General features: G+C 37.8%; 1 protein-coding gene across 2 annotated transcripts in view; it reads right to left on the minus strand.

The window, feature by feature from the left end:
* The window catches only part of MAN1A1 (mannosidase alpha class 1A member 1), a 162,223-nt gene that overhangs the window by 49,399 nt on the left and 89,803 nt on the right, over positions 1-23,021 (minus strand). For both annotated transcript variants that reach the window (XM_025864927.2, XM_025864919.2), the window contains exon 6: positions 17,484-17,578. In XM_025864927.2, coding sequence (XP_025720712.1) covers positions 17,484-17,578 — 95 coding nt within the window. The remainder of the gene's footprint in view (positions 1-17,483; positions 17,579-23,021) is intronic.

Here is a 23,021-nt window from a genome sequence, read left to right on the forward strand (position 1 = left end):
GAACCACACCGCTGGGCTACGGTCTGGGAAGCAGGTCAGTGATTCACGGGGAATATTTGCCACACTGCGCTGGAAGAGTCCACTTTTATCATTCCAGACTCCCTGGACTAAAGATCACGTGTATACATTCTTCATAGGACTGACTTTCCACCTCATCACCTAATTACAATGCTTTCATAACTAGAAAATTATGAAGAATGTCTTCCCAAAGTGGTGTCTCTACTTTGAAAACCAGCCTCCCTGAACAAAACATCCTCTTCTATCTCCTAGAGTATCCAGACGTAATTTAAATCTTTCTTATGATTCATATCTTTGGGGGTCTTGTTTTCTTATCATGCCAGAATAAGAGAATCTAAACAGTATTTAGATAAATCATGGGACTTGGTACACCTGATTTAAAGGTTTAGATAATGGGGAAGCCTTAATCTCTTATCTAGCAATGGAAAACAGAAAAATAGCAAATACTGAAATACCAATTTATAAAAAGATGCCTCCATTATTTTCACTAACTAACTAAAGCCTTATTTACAGAATAGAGATTTGCCAAAAAGATACTTTTTCCACTTATACCTCAATGCACTGTTTTTTGTTGTAGGGGAAAAATAATTGATCATCTTACTTTTTAATTCACCCAGAGACTTTCATCTCCATGCATTCAACACACACTTACGTAGAACTTTTTGAAATGTCACAACTTTATGAAATAGCTTTTATCTGCAGGAGGAAACAGAGTGTTAGGAGAACAGGGAAAGGAAGATGATTAAATTTGTCCAGGGTGGGAAAGGAACAAGGTAGAGAGAAAGAAATTGAAGGACTCTTTGAGAAGGGGTGACATAACTGGACCTTTAAACATAGCAGAAGTTTCTGGGGGCTAAAGGGTCTGCTTTGGCCAAGGGCCTCTATAGGCATGAACACAGGGGTTTGAGAGCACAGTCCCTACTTGAAGAAAAGCACTACAGCTTTGGGGAAGCTATTAAAGATTCTAGACTAAAAGGAGCATGTGTGGAGAGCAGAAGGGTAATATGTTTTAAGGAGATGACTATATCTATCTCACAACTACATCTGTATCTACAGCTATATAAATACAGTGGAATTGGGGGGGAAGAGAAATTGGCAGCAGGGAGACTGTTTCCAAAGCTACTGTTCTAGCTCAGAACGGAACTGAGGGGTGCCTAGAACTGGGTGATAAATGAGAATGGGAAAGAAGCCTGGCTGTGAGAGGCGTCAAAAATACTATGGAAATGAAGTAGATAGGATCTGATGACAGACTAGCTGTCAGGGAGAAGTATTTAAAGACCTCAGGATGTTTGAACTGAGGTTACTGGTATAACAAAAGGTCAATCTGGAAGGGAAACTCATTTGGGGATTAAAATACTGCAGATGATTTTTGACAGATGAAGTTGAGGTGCTATCTGGCACTCAGCGGGATATAGGGATTAAATTCTGGAGTGAGGGCTGGGCTGCAGATCTGGATTAAGGGGTGGCTACTGCCTTTTAAAATCTAGGGGCACTCTGGATGTGCTTTCATGCAAAGGGTTTGAAAGACAGCCTCAGTTGTTGATTCACTCATATATACCTACACCCACCTTTGTGCAGACAGTGAAGACTAGAAGGCAGATGTGAAACAGCTACTCCCCACATGAGCTGTCTGCATCATGGAGTCAGGATCACACCAAAATGTGTGTCTAGCACCCCTGCCTTGCTCACAGCCACAGTCTTTACTGCTTACCTAAAGGTGACTGTTTCCCAGCATCTTTTGGGCCTCTTCATCTGTGCCCTGAAGAAGGACCTGGACACCTGCCACTCATTGTCACTGCAAGAGCACTCCCAGCCTGGGAGGACGGAGACAAGTCAGACCACTCCATCAGGGCAGTATGGGATGCTGGGCACACCAGGGCAGGACCGCAGATGCAGGGAGAAATGAGGAAAGCTTCCTAGAAATGGTGCTGCCTATACCGTGTCTTGCAGCGGATGGGGAAAGGGGGACTGTTCCAGACAGAGATAATGTAAATAGACAGAGACAAGAGAAACCATGACATAACTGAGAAATTATACAGCTTTGTACATCAGAAATAGAGAATATAGAGCATCTTTTTGCCTGACTAATTTTGATTTTTATTTAAGGTAATGAGTAACCATGAAAGAAGAAGACACAAGGAAGTGAGATGATAAACATTTAAAAAACATTTCCATTTAAAAGACATTTCAACAGTGTAGAACTTTGGAAAATGTCTTGGGAAACTGGCACAGGAAGATCCGTTAAAGGTAACTGCAGTGGTTGAAGTAAGTGATGACGAGGGCCTGAGTGGAACAGAAGGAAGACAAGACCAGAAATAAATAGACAAAAAAGAACCGAAGTGAAACATTATGGATAATGAATCAGCAAGAAAGAAAAAGGATGGAGGGGTCGGGGTGGGGGAGAAGGGGCCCAGAAAACAAGCTCCTGGAGGAAGGAAAAGGGGGGACATTCAGGAGTACAAGTGATGGTATCAGATATTCTTTTTTGAGGAAAGAGGAAAGAATGGGATTCAAGTGATTCAGGTACAAATTTAGGACTTAGTAACAGAACACCCAGATGTTTTCATCTGGAGAAGGCTCATAGGAGACTCTCTGAACCTCTCCACAAAGTAGGGAGAATAAGGTGTTGATGAGTAGGTGTGTGAAAGAAGAAGAAGAGAGAGGGACTGATGCCTCCAAGAGCCAAGACAAGGTGGGAGAGGGGACCAAAGACTTTCTTCACTCACCGAGGGCCTGGTCAATGTACTAAAAGAAGTATGAGTGCCTGAACTGTAGAGAAACACTTTTGCTCTTCCTGTATCACTAAGACTCTTCTTAGATCCAGTCTCAAACTTTGACCCTGTTATCACAAAGATGGGGAGAAAGCACAGAAGTAGAAGAATCACTAAGATGGCAGGAAGGAAGAAAAATTGGTTCTATCAAAAAAGGTTTGAAAGAATTCACGTTCTTTATTCTTTCTTTATTCTAGAAGAGAGGATAAAGGGAGATTTCCATCATCTTAGCTTTTATATCCAGATAAGAAAGATGCTATGCATATAATTTCCCATTTTTAACTCTTGAGAGAGGAGATTCTATTTGTTTACATTTCTTTTTATCTTTAAATAGTGGAAGTAAGCTTAACAAAGGGTTCTTGTATATATATCAAACCCTACAGTTTTTGATGAAATTCAGTTCTGGGAGGTATGTGGAATTCAACCAGACACACCGAAAACTTTTTTAATAACCTGAAAGTGCTTAGTCATCCACGTAGTACAAATAGACAAGCACCATGCTAGCCTATAGTGGCAGTAAAATAGCAAGACATCTTCCCCTGTTTTTCCACCAGGTATCAGGAAATTGAAAAGCATAAAACTATTATTATTATTTTTTAGTTGGAATAATTCCAAATGATTTCAAAAGGAAATTCAAATTACAGAATTGGATATTTATGTCTATGCCAGACTAGATTCAATCAAATTAATGAAACTTTAAAAATATACATATATTTGGAACTCCTCTGGAGACTACAAAGAATGACAGAAGCATAAGGCATTAATAATAGCTTGTCTGTGTATCATATGACCTCACTGATATGAGGAATTCTTAATCTCAGGAACAAACTGAGGGTTGCTGGAGTGGTCGGGGGTGGGAGGGATGGGGTGGCTGGGTGATAGACATTGGGGAGCGTATGGGCTATGGTGAGCGCTGTGAATTGTGCAAGACTGTTGAATCACAGATCTGTACTTCTGGAACAAATAACACAACATATTTTAAGAAAAAAGAAAAAGAAGAAGATAGCAGGAGAGGAAGAATGAAGGGGAGTAAGTCAGAGGGGGGAGACGAACCAGGAGAGATGATGGACTCTGAAAAACAAACTGAGGGTTCTAGAGGGGAGGAGGGTAGGGGGATGGGTTAGCCTGGTGATGGGTATTAAAGAGGGCACATTCTGCATGGAGCACTGGGTGTTATGAACAAACAATGAATCATGGAACACTACACCAAAACAAATTATGTAATATATGGTGATTAACATAACAATAAAAAAATAAAAAAAAATAATAGCTTGTCTGGCTGCCTATAGCTTATACACTCATAATTTCTCTTGCTTCCCATTTCCTCCTCTTTACACTCTTTTCCTTTAGGATAAATATAATAATAAATAAATTTTGCAGCACCTTTTGTTAGGAAAGAGACCTAGGTTTTACTGTCTTTAGAAAAACTCAAAAAGTAAATGTATTATCTTTACAGATTATTCTATAGAGAGCCTACACTTACTCTACAATTTCCAGTTTTTGAAACTTCTTTCTCAAATATAAATATGAAATCATTACTCTTTTGATTATAGGCCTCAGAAACTCAAATTAGCAAATTCTGTAATTTGAGATCTTTTGACTTTAGCAAAAGTTTTGGATACTCAAACCAAATATGTTGTTCATTTTAAAATATCACTCTTCCAGGATAAAATGATACTCACAGCCATTTTAGTGCTTACCTAATCAATATTAAATATTAGTGTCTTTAAGCACTTTCTGACCTATTTCGTATGAAAATCTGTATCTCATCTTTGAAAAGTTCTTGATCTAATTAGCAATCTTTTCACAGCTAACCCACTTTAAAGTGGTGAAAATTAATACAAATAATGGAGAGTGTGCCACAAGGTTATCCAGTCTTACAATATTTAGAGCTGGTTAAAAGTAATTTAGAACTTCCCTTGAAACCAATTTAAAAAATATTCTCAAGAATAATCTAAACAGGATCAAAGTCCACTTAATATAACGAGACAATGTGCCCATTATAAACCGCCACATGATAAGACATTGGTCTGCGCTTGACAAAGGTAAATGACATTTGGATATTTATTGTGTATGGCAGTAGCCTTTGAAGCAGAATGCAAGACTCTTAATTAGAGCACAGGAAGAAACTATCAAAGCTGCTATTTCTAAATTTTTTATCTGGAAGGAAAAAAAAAAGCTTTATCAAATTAAATATTCAGATATCCACTGCTCCCCTCCCTTGGTGTTTATGTAAAAGGTTTCATACAAGATACCCCCATGATGTTCCTGCCGAGACTACACTGTGAGAAGAGATCAGCAGGGGACTTCACTTGTTCCACTGCTATCAGCGATTCTCGAGGTATCATGGCTTATGAGCTGTAGAATGTCATCAATGCAGTTGATCTGAAAATCCAAGACCTTTCACAGTAATTATGATATTACAAATACTTTGTAAAGAGATGGACCGTGACCATGAACATATTTTGCAACAAACAGAGATTTTCTCATTGTCTTGAGGCAAAGTATTTAATCAAGAGTTGACATTTCAGAAAAAAAAAATGTCCTTATTTGATGACGTTTTCTGAGACAAGTGGTTGTCGGGAGAATTTACCTACCAGATAATTCAGAAGAAGGAGGAGGAGGAGAAGGAGAAGAAATAGGAAGAAAATAACAGTTGTTGCTTATTCTACAACTTGAAAAAATGTAACAATTTAAAACTGATAAAAGAATCTAAATTTGGAAAGAACTCTAGGGAAAGACCATTTAGAAACTGGACATTTATGAAAACATTTATGAAAGTGGTTCACCTTCTAACTCATATTTGTATCAAACTTAAGAATGAAAGTTTCTATTCTGCTTTAAAATCTTCTAAAGGAAGAGTTCCAGAGGTTTTTCTTTCTATTAGTTTGTAAGAACAAAGGATGGTATCAGGAAAGACTGACATTTTCTGACAGAATTACAAGAATATTCTTTGCATAACCAAAGGATGGGATTTTAAAACAAACACCATGTTTGGGAAGGTCAGCCAGTATTACACTTCTCACAACAACACAACTTTGTTATCTTTTCCTCCTGGACAGAGTTAGAACCAAGTTTTGAAGTAAGTAACATAGAATAAGACCTTTGACTATTCACTGTATCATAAGCCTTAAACTGAAATGAAAAAACCAAATCAAAACAAATCACACCGCTCTGACTAAAATGATCAATTACTCTTAATAAAAGTATTTTATTTCCTCATCTATTTCTTATCCTTTACGATTTTATTTTTTGAGTGTTTTTAAATATATAGGACATATTAATATAGTGGTGCATGTATACATAATTTACAAATAAAAGTACATGTTCTAGGGTGAGTGCTCAAAAATATTTTACTATTAAGAAGGCAAAAAAGCTGAAAAACCATGTGTTTACGGTCCTGATGTAAGAGTGGGGTGCAAATTCCATCATGCAGCTAGCTACAATAATTGCATGTAAATTAAGTGGCTAAAAGTGCTGCCTTTATACAGTATTAACACGAATTTTTCAAGAACCACAATTTTAATGCCTTAGAATTAATGAAATCACCATAATTTTTGTCCTTATTGCAGTCCTTATTTTAGGTTATTCCAATAATTTAAAAATAACTCTTCTTCAGCTGGGCAGTTAAATCGTGTACTTTACTTCCCTTTGTTGTTCCAGATGACAATTACTATGAGGACTCTACACTGCTTCCCTTATTTGAGGAAGACTGAGTTATAAACTGAACGCATGGGAGGCTTGAAAGAATTACAGATATGTGTATACCTATTATACACACACAGTTCTTTACATTAAAATCCATGCTTTACGCTAAGGTCTAACTTAAATACAGATGGAAGGGATGGACAGTATGGATGGCGACCGTGATGATTTCAGGATCCTGAAATTCCAGTGATCCACGCTTTTGGATCTAAAAGACCCCCAGCTTCTTGAATTCTGGGGTTCTGTCATAAATATTTTCCCAGTAAAACGGATACACTTCATTAATCCCACTTCAACAAATGAGAAAACCAAAGCTTAGAGAAAGAAGAAATGTGATCACGTTATTTTTTAATAGAGTCATATTCAGTGAAACACAGCATCTTAAACACATAGTTTGATGTGATTTAAGAAATATTTATATTTGTCACACTATTCTTAAAGTAGTGGAAGCAGGACTTATATTCCTGTTCTTTCTGCTGCCATTTTTTTTAAATTTTATTTATTCATTTGAAAGAGAGAGAGTGGGCATGAGCAGGGGGAGGGGCAGAGGGAGAAGCAGGCTCCCCACTGAGCCAGGAGTCCAACATGGGGCTTGATCCCAGCACCCTGAGATCATGACGCGAGCCGAAGGCAGACGCTTAAACATCTGAGCCACCCAGGTACCCCTGCTGCCATTTTCTTAAACACAATCAGCAAAGTTATAGAAATTGGCACTGTCAGATACTAAAAAATTATGGCAAATCTGTAATTCATAATTCATTTGTTTCCCAAAGTCCATTTGCAGAGTGCCAACGAGGTATAAAAAGGCACTATGCTGACAGCTCTTTGGGACGGAGAGTGGGACAAGACATTCTACAGCCTCTGAGGAGAGAGGGTACCAACCCAAAGGGCACAGGCAGAGAAAAACAGAGATGAGAGAACCCAAGAATGTGTCTGAATCATTTTGTCCAAGCCCTCTAGAAGATTTCTTATAAAATATGCTTTAGGGTGTAGAAAGTAGATTCACTGCCCTTTGAAATAAATATAGTCATATTTAAAAAGAAAGAAACACACAACAAATCCAGGGTATTTGTATGATGTACTCACACACAGCTATTAGAAATGATATCCACCTTAAAATGGTTTATGTAACTTTTATTGTACTTCCAGGGGGTAGAATAGATTTATGCTTAAATTTTGGGAAACTGCTCACTGATAGAACCATTATAGTAATTGCACTGGATCTGTTTATTAATTTGTCACAATTAAGTCAATAAGAGCTTTACTAATGTCCTATTACTTGATTAGTTTTGAAAGTGATTATGTTAAGAACTCGACTTAATTGGAAGCCTCTCAATTTACAAGGTACATTAAACTCTCAGTAGCATCTTAAGATTATTCAACATATGCAGGTCAATTACCAGTAATCACTGTTTTGTACAAATGTTCCATAAAAACTATAGCATGACATGACAAAGAAGGAAAGTAAGATCTAATTAATAATGCTAAACTCTGATTGACATTTCCAGGATAAAAGGGCAACATGAGCATTCATATAAAGTCTTCCTAAAACTAGGTCTGTTACTAAAAATCAAATAAAGAAAAGCTAGCAAATCTCTACCTTACAGATGAAGAGAATTTGTCATGATTGCTAAATCACCAAATTGCGTTGCCTGTACTCATGCCCAGCTGCACATTAATTTCCAAATTAGTAAATTACAATTAATTCTTATTATTGCTCCATCACTTTTCTCTTTCTAGTTAATAAAAGAGACTGCAATCAATTATTGCTCACTCCATTTTTTACAGCAGATCAACTACTACTATTACTGCATGAGCAGGAAATATGGAGTGGTTAATGTACACACTGAGATTGGAAAGCCTTTAAAAACTATTGGCTGTAGTATAAATACTTTATATTGACATTCCAATTCCCAAAGATTCATGTAGTTAGTTGAATATTTAAATGATTAACAATAATAAGGGTTGAGAAAGGGCTTTGACACCTAGGCTGATTTCCAAACATCTAATCAAACGATTTCATAAACTTTCAAATTAAACTTTATTAATCAAATATTTGAAAGGTTTGCCCCACACTAAAAACATGAGCCTGGTCTTGAGATTAATCACAGGAAAAATTGATTGCTGCTTCATTAAAAACCCAGGATAGCAAGCTCCTTGAAAAGATTATTCCACTGCTGACCTGTAAAGGCATTGTATGAGTTATGTGTTCTGACTTGTTCCTAATTTAAGTCCTGTACACAGAATATATTTCAAATTGCCACGTCTGATTTGCAACCGATTGTGCGAATACAGTGAACAAAGCTGAATCTGTAGAATACTAGTTCTGCGCCTTTGAAAAACTTAAGATGAAAGCCATTTTGAGTTTGTTGCATTCAAATAACTATAATCGTCCTTAAAATTGTCCTGGTGAGTTAACTGCTTAACCAGTGGGGAGGCTGTGGGGGAAAGCAGTGGTCATATTTAACAATCCAGTACGTGGGTTTTGTACCAAGGATCTATCTGCCAAAAACTGAAGAGTGAAGGACTCTTAACAGACTTCCCACACACCACAAATCATTTTTTAAGGGATTTAAGCAGTCCTCTTGGGATAGATTGTCTCTCAGTTGCCTCCATGTCACCTCTGATAAATTTCTGCACTTTAATTACTCATATGCTGTAATTCAGCCTTAAATGTAGGTACTCAAGGAAATGCAGAAAAAAAAACTTCAGCATCGAATCCGTGGTTGAATAGAACCATGGCACTTTACAGCATTCACGTGTCAATTTTCTGCCATCGCCCTACTGGAAGCCCAGCTGAAGCGGTCTGTGGCAGATGGGAATTCATGAAGCAAGACGGTGGGGTGGTGCACAGAAGTCATGAGGACTGTGCAAGCCTGTGTTCAAAGACGGATGTGGTCTGCCCCTTCCTCCAGGGAATTAAAAGACACTGAAAATCTCATTTACCTGGGTATGAACTTCAGTTATGGCCAGAGGAGTGGGAAGAAATGGAAGAGTTCAGGCACCGTGCACGGTGAGGTTCTTCAAATTCTTACTGCCTGCCAACGCATGACTAAGAAGCAGCAAAGCATCCTTTGTTCAGAACTGCTTAAGTCTCAATAAAGGAGGATATACACAAAGTACATTTAAATTAAGTGCTGCTATCCTTATTGTTCACTGGGAATACATAAAGGCCATTAGTTTGGTCAAGCTCCTGCATGCTTGGCATAGATGTAGTGATCGGAAGCTTGGTAAGAGAATTAAATGATCCAGAAGCCTAGGTTCCCTCCTCCTCTCCGGATGGGAGGATGATCACAGCCTCTTTTCTCTGGCTCTGCAACGCCCTCAGGTATGGGCCAGGTCACCAGCGGCTTAAAATAAAGTTGCTCCGCCCGAGCTACAGGAATGGCTTTTACAGAAATGGCTCTTAGCTTTCTAAGTTACCCCGAAGTCCTTAATTAAAATGCCTTTTTTTCCCCCTCCCCCTATGCTAAAATGGACCAACATTTGCTTTCTAGTCTTACTGGATTAAAAAAAGAATAGTGCAAGGGGAAAAGAGAATACGTAAACTCTTGTTGGGCACTTAATGTCTGGAATTAGCTGCTTTTCAGAAGAAGCAACAAACTGCTTAGAGTTAAGTGAAAATGTTGGATAACTATTAACAAAAGTAAATTAGTCATAGACACAGAAACCCTCACAGTCCTCCCCCCTCCCTCTGCCCGAGGACGTTTGGAGTTGGGGGCCTCACTGAGCAGCTCTGAGATTTAAGAATCTACATGGTTCTGATGGCTCATTTCTTATATTACAATGGTCTCAAAGTGTGGTCCTCGGACCAGGAGCATCAGTTTCTGCATCAGCTGGGATCCAGTGAGAAATGCAGATTATGGAGCCGTACCAAAAACCTGTCCAATCACGAACTCTGTGGATGGAGCCCAGCAATATGTGTTTGTAACAAACCCTCTAGGCAATTCTTACATACTCTAAAATTTGAGAACTACTGTTCTATTAAAGTTGGATATTTTCAAACCAGTTTTCTAATATTTTTATATTTCAATGTTAAATTGACCATCAATGCGCAGGGAAACGTTTTCAAAGGTAATTGAGAAGAGAAATGAAGCTGGACTCCTCAGGATATACATACTAGACTTAAAGCAGTGAGTCTCAGCCCCAGCTGAGTACTGGAATGGCTGAAGAGGCTTGAAATATGCCAGGACCTTATTCCAAGCCAAATGAAACAGACTGGGGGAGAGGAAGGCAGCAATAATAGACACTTTTAAATGCCCTAGTTATTCTAAGCACTGGAAAGATTGAGAATCACTGACAGAAAGTAACCACAGCAGTTGGACCCTCAATAGAAGCTGGGCAGCCTAAGAAGTAGGAAAGAGGGCCATGTGAATGTTTACAGCAAAAATATACACTTATTTTCACAGACAAGGTTTGTGCCATATTAATTGAACACGAGCTAATATGTGGGACTTGGGAAAAGAACAATGCATGTCATTGCCTCGCACTCCTCTTAAATCTTATGGATGGAGCAGTCCTTATTTCTAGAGGAGATAATTCACCAATAAACATAATTTTAGAGAGAAAACTGAATTTTGACCCTATAGGCTAATTCAAAACTAGTCTAAAAAATAATAAATGTTTGAGTATGGAGCCAGAGTCCTACATGTACTACATTGAGACATTTTCTCCACACTTCCCAGCTGGTTCTACCAATACCATTTCTCTTCCTGACCTTGAAAATCGGACTTGAAAATGGGTTAGAGGCATTGAATGGCTTAAAAACTGCCATAAAGAGGCATCAAAACCAAATAAGCTTTAACTACATATTATTTTATCATATGTGTGTATATGATATGTACACCTACACACCCCCACATAATTTTATAATGAAAATTGAGAACAAGACCATAAATTAATAATTTCAATTTACATTTATTTCATATCACTTTAAAACGATAAATCTCCTCTTACAATTAATTCATTAGATTTCCACAAAACCTTCTGAGATCATCAGGATAAGTATGATTATTGCTATTATTTTAGTTTAATTTATCAGAAGACAAACTCAGTTTAATGAAATTATCCAAGATCAAGAGCTATACTGACAATGTTAATAAATAGCAGCTTTAACTATGTTACTAATATTCTAATGTCTGATATTAATAACTTTGTACATGTCTGTATTAAAATCTTAAAATACAGTTATTACTATTTCCAGAAATGTATAAGTGACCAAAAGAATTAAAACAGATAAAAGAGGGAAACCCAATTTAATAAAAGATTCAATCAGAAAAAATAGAAACAGAGTAGGTTAGCTTAAGATGCTTGGAGAGACTGGAACTTCTTTCTTTCCTAGAGTTGGTTGGACTTCTCTTTGAATTCCTAACAGGTCCATACAACATACAAATAAAAGACAGTATAAGACACAGCCCTGATTTTACACTCAGGCTGTATCACTTCTGCAGAACCTTTTTTAGCATAACTAACTGCTATTTTGCTTCAGAGTATTTGCAAATCATTAAATGAGTTTGCTCATGCTAAAAAATGTTTCTTGGTTTTTTAAATCTTATTCTTATGATGTTAAAGTATGAAATTGTATCCTGCTTTATCTTAAGATTTGATAAATTTAATAATGTGGACATCTATATTTCAACGGGCAAATAAAACACCAGGAGATATATGGAAAATATTTAAAAAATATTTATCCTAATTAGACTGTCTTTCATAACTTGTGTCTATTAAAACCAACTATAATTAATACTTAAGCATTTTACACCACCAACATAAAATGCAATAGAGGGGCTATTGCTTTTTGTTATAATGTACACAGTACATGCTTCACACAGGATAATCTTTCACTATTAGAAAAACTTAAGCTATGTACTATTCTTAATTAAGGTCCCATTTCAGTTAAAGTAAAGCAATTTGCAACTTAATTATAATAATACAAATTGCAATGTAACTAATGATATAGAGTGTATTTGTATTGGTAATCAGAGTAGTCAGTAAATAAGGCTTTACAAAGCAGGAAATAAAAACAGGTGAGGGAGTTGTGCTCATTCATCACCTTGCTGACTAATGAGAGCTGGAACGGAGATCAGTCACTTCCAGCAGATTCCTTGATGTGCGCCACCAAAACGCATGCTGTAGACACTTTCACTAACCTAATAAAACCACCAGGCAAGTGTCGCCAAGTGTCAGTTTAGAAAAATCCACAAAGAGAAACAAGTGATAAAACAGAATATAGCTAAAACTAACTCATTTATCAAAAAGGCAGAATGATTATTAGGTATGCCCAGACTGTATGCCCTGTGATAGAAATGAATAATGGGAACATTAACTCTATTATTTTAAATTAAGAACACACTGGAGAACACCCCAAATCTAATAAGTTAACTCTACCTAGGCTTGAATTATACCCAGGAATATGGAAATGGTAAAATGCTTGATTTTACAAACCACAGAGGTGATTTTTCTTCTGTAGGGTGCAGGAAAAGAATGCAGAGGGCCTCCTGTTCACAGTAATAATAAGATCAGACATCAAATTTTGACATTTTCACATTAGAGAAATTGAGTTCCACCAAAATTCTAATCTATAAAAAGGCAATGCTTTCCTTTTAGCAGAGGTGTGATATAACTTATACATCTTCATTCTACTATCGTATTCCTGAAGCCGGTATGTTAGTCGAATCAGGTCCCATGTGTAACACTAGGTATCTGTTCAAATTACCACTTGCTATTAAATCACAATTCCGATTAACTTACAACTTACTACAGCAGCTCTCGAATTAAGATTACAGATGTAGCGAAAGAGATAATTATATATATTTTTTTCTGAATAGATTTTGGAACAGAATTCCTAATGTAGCGTACGAGTAAATTATTTAGATTCTCTGCTATTCTCAGTTTGTACAAATGCTGAAATACAATTTGACTTATTGGTGTTTTGGCTCCAAATGCATCAACCTCCCCAATTCAAACTACTGCTTGCTTTAAATTCAACTTGGGGAGTACTTATTATCTCTCCTTGGCACAGAACATCTTACATTTGTCAATTACATGAGTGAGTGTGTAATATAGTAACATATAAAATATACATTCTGCTTTACCAACCAGGATGTGACTACCCTGAGGGAAAGACCATGTCTGTTATCTTTTTAAATAAAGTGGAGAGAAACAGAAAATCTTTCCCAGGACCTAGCACAGAAACTTCACAGCAGGGACTAAAATAAATGTTATTTCTTACAAAGAAAAGGTAAAGAAACAGTTATCTTCAGGCAATAATCTGAATACTAGACAGATGTGAATAGGTAACACCCACAAAGTTCACATTTTTTGTTAACATATAGGTGTTGGCAAAGAGCAGCATCCGTATTTTCAAAACTGAGAGGAAAGAGAACTATGTTATTACCGACAGCATATTCTATACTACTCCCATTGTAATTATTGCCAAAATTTTCAAAGCCAGTCAACAGTGAGTATGTAGCTCTTCTAAAAAGCATCCTCAAGCACTTTATTCTTATGGGCATCATTCCACAGACACTCCCTTATTCTGAGAAGATAATTAAGAAAATATGCTTTTGTCAGACATATTTTTTCTTTTCTCTTTGGAAAATTCTACTGGTGACAGTCTTCAAAAAATGAGAAAAGAAGCTCCATGCCCACTGTCTCTTATCCTCTGGCCCATACTGTAAAAATACAGATATTCAGAGGAAACAGCGTGGATGTGCATGTTGACAGGAACAGCACATCCTGAAATGCAGTTATTGCAGATCAAATAGGAAACTCTGTCTTCTTTTCCTAAAGGATATTCTTTAAGGTGATAAATAAATCTCACAGCTGGAGGGAGAATGGATTCAAAGGGACATAAGGAATTTTAGTGAATTGATAGTACCATTAATTTTGCCATGGCTGCTTCTCTGAATTTGGGTAAGTCACTGTGATTTAGTAAATGGGCCTGAGAATGGATAAAATATATAATAAAAAATTCATACAGATAGCCAGGAAGAAATGAGAAGTGTTCCCATCAGCTGTCAAAGGGTCACCTAATTTCCTCCAGTTTGACATGAAAACATTAGAGGATACAAAAATAAAATGGCACATTAGTTTTTACCATATACAACTGTCCTGCAATTCTTGGAATTAAAAAATTCTAATGTAAAATACTGTAAATCTTATAAAAAAAATAATGCCCCACTTAATGAGTTTCCAAGAGGTATGGATATGAAAGGGTAACAGGACTCAGTATTTACGCGTTTTGAGAAGTGTTCCTTTATGTGCTGAAACATATCTCCCCCGTACACTAAGGGTAGATTTAACTAAGGAAAAATCCTCTCGGCTGTTAGAAGTAAACAGTAAGTAAAATTAAATAGGCTTTAGAATAATCTAATTTCTGACGCTTATTTTAAGAGAGGCTAGAACTAACTGGATGATATCAGCACCTTACAATAATTGGCTGAACTTTTGCAAAGATGTAGGTGTATACCTGTCTCTGCTAGTTTTGGTAGGGCCTCATTTAATTTCACTAGCTTCCAGGAAGCAATAGGCCCTAGCTCCACAGAATCTTAGAGTAGAAGGTTGGAGTGATTGTTCACTCCAGTATTTTAAACTTGGGGTTCTCAGGTTCTAGGTGGGCTCCAACAGTTCTGTCAGCTTTGGGAAACTGTGTAAAAATATGCATACTCAGGAATGTGCATTTTATGAGGAGAGGGCCATGTTTCATCAGAATTTCAAAGTGGCCTATAAACCTGTAAAGGTTCACAAAATAACTACTGAATGAAGTAGCTTAACTGCACTTTACAAATAATCCTGGGGATGGAGATGATCTCTCTGAAGACACCCAGAGTAACTGTAAAATACCTAGAACCAGGTCTCCTGTTAACCACCTAGCTCAGTGTATTATTATGCCCATATCATTCTTCTCAGAGGGTAAGGAGGAAGAAAAAGAGTGTTAAACGTGCACAGTGTTTTCATAAGCAGGTCTTATTTCAGGTAGCAGAGTTGCTTCTAGGTCAGAATACTATCTATAAATACGAAGTCCAAAGATATGGAAGGTTATTATAGGTGATATACCTGAGCCAAATAAAAAACTCGCGGATCTCAAACAAAGACCACACTGTCTCCAGGCCTAGCACAGACTAACTCTTGCTTTAAGTCCCTGCAGCGTATGTTACCACCTTCAGGGTAACAGAGAAAACCATAGGACCCCAATAGGGAAAAACGGATCCTGAGAAATCACATCATATAATAGAGAACTACCTCAAGTTAACATGGCTTAGTTATGTGGTCTCTCCCTGTCTCATTGCTCAACGACACCCCTGCCCCAACCCCGACCCCCCCCACACACTTATTATACACAGTACACAGGTACGGGGTGATTTCAAGGTATAGAAATGTAACATACAAATGAAAACAAAGCATGACATTTAACTGATTTATTAACCAAATAAGTAATTTCATGATTATTTAAGATTAATTTTAGGAAAGAAAGTTACTAAAATAAATAATTAAGAATAAATGTGCAGGGCGCCTGGGTGGCTCAGTTGGTCAAAAGCGGCTGCCTTCGGCTCAGGTCATAATCCCAGGGTCCTGGGATGGAGCCCCGCATCGGGCTCCCTGCTCGGCGGGGAGCCTGCTTCTCCCTCTGCCTGCCTCTCTGCCTACTTGTTCTCTCTCTGTATCTCTCTGCCAAATAACAAATAAAATCTTTAAAAAAAAAAAAGAATAAATGTGCATTAATCCTGCCAAACCACCCTGTACATCCTCTTGGTATTTCTAAACCAAGAAAGCTGTTAAATTTGTGTCTATGCAGGGAGCAACTCGGTGGCTCAAATGGTTGAGCATGTGCCTTCTGCTCAGGTAGTGGTCCCTGGGTCCCGGGATCGAGTCCCACATCAGGCTCCTGACTCAGCGGGGAGCCTTCTTCCCCCTCTCCCTCTGCCTCTCCCCCTGCTCATGTACTCTCTCTCTGTCTCTGTCTCAAATGAATAAATAAAATCTTTAAAAAAAAATTGTGTCTATGCATCAATGTGTGTATAAATGTCTAAGTACATATTCTATCTCTACCACTTAAATACAGTATGATGTTAGGCAAATTAATTTCTCTGCAACACAAGTTCCTTATTAGTTTCCATTAGTAAAATGGAGATAACAACAGTATCGACCTTATTGGGTTATTGTGGGATTGAATGTGGTGATACATGCACAGAGCCTAGAACAAAGCTTCATATTTTATCATGATAAATCATCATCATCATCATCCTCATCATCATCACCACAAGGAGGTACATAAACAGTTACTTACGGGGAAGAAGGAGTTAAAAAGGAGGCTTAAGATAAAACTGTTTATTGACAAAATGTTCAAGCTGTCATGAAAATTGAAACTACCCCCTGGGAAAATACCAGAAAGTCTGTTTAGCCTAGGTTTACTTGCAGCAAAATTCCCATGGACTTGGCTTAACAGGATTCTCCACCCCAATGGCATGAGAAGGTCAGGTTTATCTGGGTCAGCAGGGCAGTTCCCTTCCCTTCTTTACAACTGTGGGTAGGGCAGCCCAGGTGCTCCCTGTGTCTGTCACACCAGCTCCTTACATGGGAGACCTGGTCAAGGTTCTGGCTCTGCAGTATCTCTGCCAGCAGCTTAACCGAAGTAAGTGCTCTTAGGAATTGGATTCTTTGGAAGTGAAATGCTTTGATGACAATTTTAAAGATAATGGGATGCTCTTGGTATTTTCAGAGAAACAAAATGCAACATCACCATGAAAGAGTGAAAACCTCAAATCACGTTTGGCTTGGATGACTCTGTTGGGGTCATGCTATCCTATGACAGGAACCCATCTAAGGCTGAGGAACACTGGAAAACGTATAGCTTCCAACACAAGGACAGATGCCAAGACTGCCAATGGTATTGGTCACTGACATCGTGCAAGAAACTATCCATCCAGTTAGACCACAATATTGCATATTCCAACTTCAAAAATATGCTGTTAAAATGAAGAGTTTTACCTTTTTAAATTCAGCAATGCCCAAGGTATTCCAGAGGGAGTATGAAATGCAGGTAGCAATTTTACCCCAAGTTCCACTGCTTTCTTTCGAAATATCTGAAAAGTTAAACAGTTATGTAAGCTACTGTTGTAAGCAAAACAAACGGTATTATCCTACCATCTCACATTTGGCACTTATCTACTTTAAAATTTTCTTCATATGAAAAAAATAAAAGTTTCTCAAATTAACAGAATTACCTAGCAAAGCAAGAATGGTCTAGGGGCCATCATGCTGTGGGGGAGTTCATTACCAATCTTGGTTGCACAACTAGAATCATGTTGGGAGATCTGAAAAATGCTGATGTCTGGGTTGTACCCCTGAGACTCTAAATTCTATGGGTTGGGGCTTCCAGATTAGAATTTTTTAAAGCACCACAGGTGATGTCAGGTGATTCCAAAATGCAAGCCAGGGGGAGAACCACTGCTGTCCTGGGCTGAAAATTGGGAGAACTGGTCCTGTTCCAACTTCACTTATTTACTAGGGTACAGAGAAAGGAGAAGTTTTAAGAAGACATATTATTATAAGTAACCTCTATGTCCCCTCAACGCTTTGCGGTTTTAACTTCCTCTGATGTTAAGTGTAGGTGAAATGGAAGATACAAAGTGAAATTAGGTACAAATTACGCCGAGAATGTATAAGGAAGATAATATATGCACATAAATATCTAGAATGTAGATAAAATGAGAACTGGTGATAAAATCACCTGGGAGTTCTGATGAGCTCAGTAAGGCTGCGCGGTGGAGAGTGCATTTGGATGAGGACTGTGGTGCAGCATGTCAGGGGCTAGTGATACTAGAGATTGGAGCGGGAAGTGGGGGAGGCATCCCTGGAGGCATCAGTGTAAACACAGACACAGGCAAGAGGGGGCACGTAGAAGAAATGGAACAGGTCAGCTTGCCTGACCAAAAAAGGAAGGATTACTGGTAACAAGGTCGGACATACATAGCATGGGCCCGAATCATGGAAGGTCATAAATCTAAGGCTAAGAATTTTACTCCGTTCAAATGGGAAAGATTGAAGGTTTTTAAGCAGCCAGTTCACTTGAGCACATTGTGCTTCAAGAAGAGTAATTAGGGGCGCCTGGGTGGCTCAGTTGGTTAAGCGACTGCCTTCGGCTCAGGTCATGATCCTGGAGTCCCTGGATCGAGTCCCGCATCGGGCTCCCTGCTCAGCGGGGAGTCTGCTTCTCCCTCTGACCCTCCCCCCTCTCATGTGCTCTCTCTCTCTCATTCTCTCTGTCTCAAATAAATAAATAAAATCTTAAAAAAAAAAAGAAGAGTAATTAGATGACATCCATTCACAGTCCCATTGAAGGAAGACCTGCTACTGCTTTCCCTGTGGCAGTTGAGGCAGCAAGCAGGTGCCTTGCCCCTCCTCCTTCTTCTACTGTAGGACTGAGCATGGGCGCTGGGAACTCAACTATTTCCACTTGCCTCTTCCTTAAATAATGGAGATGTGAGAAAGGCTGGGGAGACCCTGAAAAGCATGGAAAATGGAAACAAAGTCCTCTCCCAGCCAATGGGAAAGCATTCCTTAAACCCACTGTCTTGTGTAGCTTCTCTAGAGGAAAGGGTTCTAGTCTGTAACTCCTGCTCTAAGTAAGCCCTGAGACTCCCCACAGACAAATCCAGGCACTTGGGCTTCCAGACTGAACACACTCCAGTAATGCCAATGTTGATGCTACTTCAGAAACCCTACTCTTTTACATTCTCTCATCTCTTAATGAAAATTAAGAAAGTAATGAGTTTTCATGTAAATTTTTGGTTGACAATTTCGATAAACTAACATTCCTGGTAAACAAATAAGGAACAGACATTTATAGTATAGAGAAAGCACTAGAAAACAGAGGTACCATTTTTTCCCATTCTCTTTAAACTGGACAATTTTCCCATTTCAACAACAGTATATGGAAGGAGAGGAGAAAGAAAAAAATAGATCAAAAGATATATTCTTCCCTTCCTCTGCCTTACCCTAGAGAATTCCAAGTTCTCTTCTACTGAAAGGGACTATCCAATCACAGCCCAGCCATCTGTTGACTTCCTAGTTTCCACTTTTTAAACTGTTAATTAATTAACTCTTTTTCAAGAAACTTACATAAGATGGAAGTCAAACGATGCAATTAAAATACCATCGTGGATATTATAACCATATGGCGTGGGAGGTTAAAGATGCAGGCTTTGAAAAACACAATGCCTATGTTTGAATCTCAGTTCCAACTTTTTCAGATTGGGTAATCTTGGACAAATTCTTACTCTCTGTGCTAAGCTCCCTCATCTATAAAGTGGGGATAACCACAGCATTTGCTATTTTAAAGGTTGTGGAGGGGAATCCGTTTTTATATTGAAAGACCTTAGGACATGTAGTCATCACATTAAAAGGCTAGTTGTATCATGGGGATAATGATAGCAGTATTTCCCTAAGAACTTTTCCTATTTACTGCCTGAAATTCTTGTCTTGGCTTTTATCCCACTGCTGTTTTGGTACCTTCTACTCAGGTTGTGGGGTGTGTGTGTGTGTGTGTGTGTGTGTGTGTGTGTGTACATGTACTGTGACCCCATTACACATATTCTTATCACAAGCATTCATTCTCAAGAGCTAAGTCCTCAGTTCTCATCACCTGTTTGCGTTTCTTAATTTGACTTTCCATGTTAGCTCTAGTCTGTACTTCTACTTGTGTGCTCACATCACAATTTGGGTGTCCTGTTGTCGTCTGAAACTTAACATGTCCAAGATGAAATAATCACTTAATATTCCAGGCAAACTTGCCCAGTTCCATCACTGACACTGTTTGGCCAGTCCCTGGGGCTCGAGAGAGAGCAGGCATTTTGACTACTGATTTATCACTCTTTAGTCATCAATATTGTGTCAATATTCATTTCCCCAAAAAGTTTCATATACAGCTCATTCCATGATATGAGTATAGTCCATGATATGAATATAGTCCTCATTTTCATCACCAGGTATGATGAAATGTCATGATAAAAAAAAAAAGAGGGTCCTCCTCCTACCTAGTCTCCCATTCTCCAGGATTTTCCCTCCTGTCTCTATTCATCTGTATCTATGTTACTAAATTGTTCTTTTTACCATACAATTTTCTTGTTCAAGAAACATAATGATTCCCTCTTGTCTAAAATATCAGGTTAAAAACTGATATACTGACTTTTCAATGACTTCTATGAATCAGACCAATCTATTATCTTCCATTCTCTCAAAGACCACTCTGGCTCCAGCCTGAGCCATCATGGTTTCAAGCACTCATTCAAGTTTGGTCCACTTTAGTTATCTTTTATAAAAAAAATGATTTTCTGCCCAGCTTTCTTGAGATATAATTGACATGTAACATTATGTACAACATGATGATTTGATTCATGTATCGACTGTGAAATGATTTTACCACAATAAGCTTAGTTCACATCTCGTTTTGCATAATTACTTTTTTTTTTGGTGGTGGTGCCTCCTTAGTATACTTATTTATATAGTTCTCTCACCCTGAAGCACACTTTACTGCCCCTGCTGGCCGATCCACATTCACCCACTCCTCAAGGCTGAAGCCAAGTCCCAACTCCAGGCCTGGAGGAACTCCTGCACTGACAACTGGCATCACACAATGCAGCATTTGATTACAGAAAGCAAGATACAGGTCTCTAAATGCTTCCTGGTGTGACTCTCTTGTACATCGAAGTAATTTTTTCTTTCTAAAAGTAGAGAAAAAGACTTCCATCTCTCCTTCATTGCTTATTATACATATCCAACCCAGATTAGGCCATTTTTTTTTTCCAGATCAGGCCACTTTGTATTTAAATTTATTGATATCACCACAGCATTCCTATGAGTAGTGTATGGGAGAATATTCATATTCTCAGTTAACAGATAGGCAACAGCTTGAGGTTTCCTAGTCTGCCTTTGCTGGTTCCCTAGCTCTCTGTATGCCTAGTTCATTCTTAGCTTCAGGAATCTGCTTCCATGTCCCTTTTTATGAGAGGTCTTTCTTAACAACCCCATGTAAAGTTAGCCATTTTCATTTACTGTTCATCATGTCATCTTGTTTATTTCTGTTCCACTATTTATCACATCCCTAATTAACTTATTGTTTATTGTTTGACAATCCCACTAGATGTAAGCTTCACGAGGGCATGGACTATCTTCTTTCTTGTTGTATACATCTATCTAGTATCCAAGGAGAGTAGCTGGTACTCATTAAATGTTCATTTCATAAATGAATGAATCAGTTGAATATTAATAAATATACTTGGGGCACTGTAATGAGAAACCATTGAATATTCTAGTGCTTGTAAAGTACTCCATCCTATTCTATTAGTTTCTATTGTTGGCAAATAATTAATTATGTCAAATATTATAGAGTCTCAACCTTGGGCACAATTACAAAACAGTTGTGGGTGAAACCATTAATTAACATGTTGATGCTTAAATGAAATCATATGTGAGCCTGAGTCAATCCTCATTCTTAATGTTTGATTTGTTATCTCCTCCTGAGATATGAAGAGAGGTTACTTGGAGGAGGAATCCAGATTCTCAAAGAGAACATCTTTCTACCTAAAATGGTGAGTATGTAATAAAATTGCAAACTAGCTTGTAAAGTTAATACTGTTTAAAGAATGAAGGAGAAATGTCGTCAATCATTCTAAAGAACAGTTAAGTTTTAACACCCTGGACATTGTGCTGAAAAGCAAATGATCATAAAAAGCATACTTAAATGGTATTTCAGTGTTCCTTCAAATGGGACAGGCAAGCCGTAGGTAGTACTGGACCCAGCCAGCACTTGGACAGCCAGCATTGGCTCTGCTATGGTTTCAGAGTGGGATCTGGGTGCATCACTTAGCTTTTCTGGTTCTCGTAATTTCTATTTTCGATTTATAGAAAAACTAGCACTCAGAAGTCACAGAGCTAGTACTAAAATGAGACTGACAAAAAACCAAAACTATTATCATTTTTATAAAGATAGGAAGTGTTAATTTGCCACCAAATTCTTAGTCTTGGTTTTTAGGGTTTACTGGTACTTATATTTGGTGGGGAGGATTTTACAAAGAGAGCAAGAAGAAAAATGACAGTTAATAAAATGCAATCCATGCTGATAATAGAAGATATTTTCTTTTTAAAAAAATGACCATTAAATTTTTTTGTGTGTGTGTGCAACTTGCACCAATCAATTTGAGATGGGCAGACATCTTAGGACCCAAAAGGAATCTTCAAAAAGATCCTGCATCAGAGATTCTGATTATATCCATAGCAAAAAAATAAAAAAGAATATAATTTGCTGAAAGAAGGGTGGCAAAATATGATGGCATAGCCTCTAAAATAATCTTTCAAGCATGAAGCTAACAAACAGGTTTACATAAAAAAACTTTTATGATCTCAAGTTAAGGATTTCAAAATAACTGCACCAAAACTGTATCTTTTCATTACATTTAAGGAACATCATCACAGTCTTATTGCTGTTTTTGATCAATGTTTAAAAAACTTCAGATTTTAGAATCTATC

Source organism: Callorhinus ursinus, unplaced genomic scaffold, assembly GCF_003265705.2.
Source record: "Callorhinus ursinus isolate GAN/ISIS: 27379988/994484 unplaced genomic scaffold, GSC_fseal_2.0 scaffold6, whole genome shotgun sequence".
NCBI classification, from domain to species: domain Eukaryota; kingdom Metazoa; phylum Chordata; class Mammalia; order Carnivora; family Otariidae; genus Callorhinus; species Callorhinus ursinus.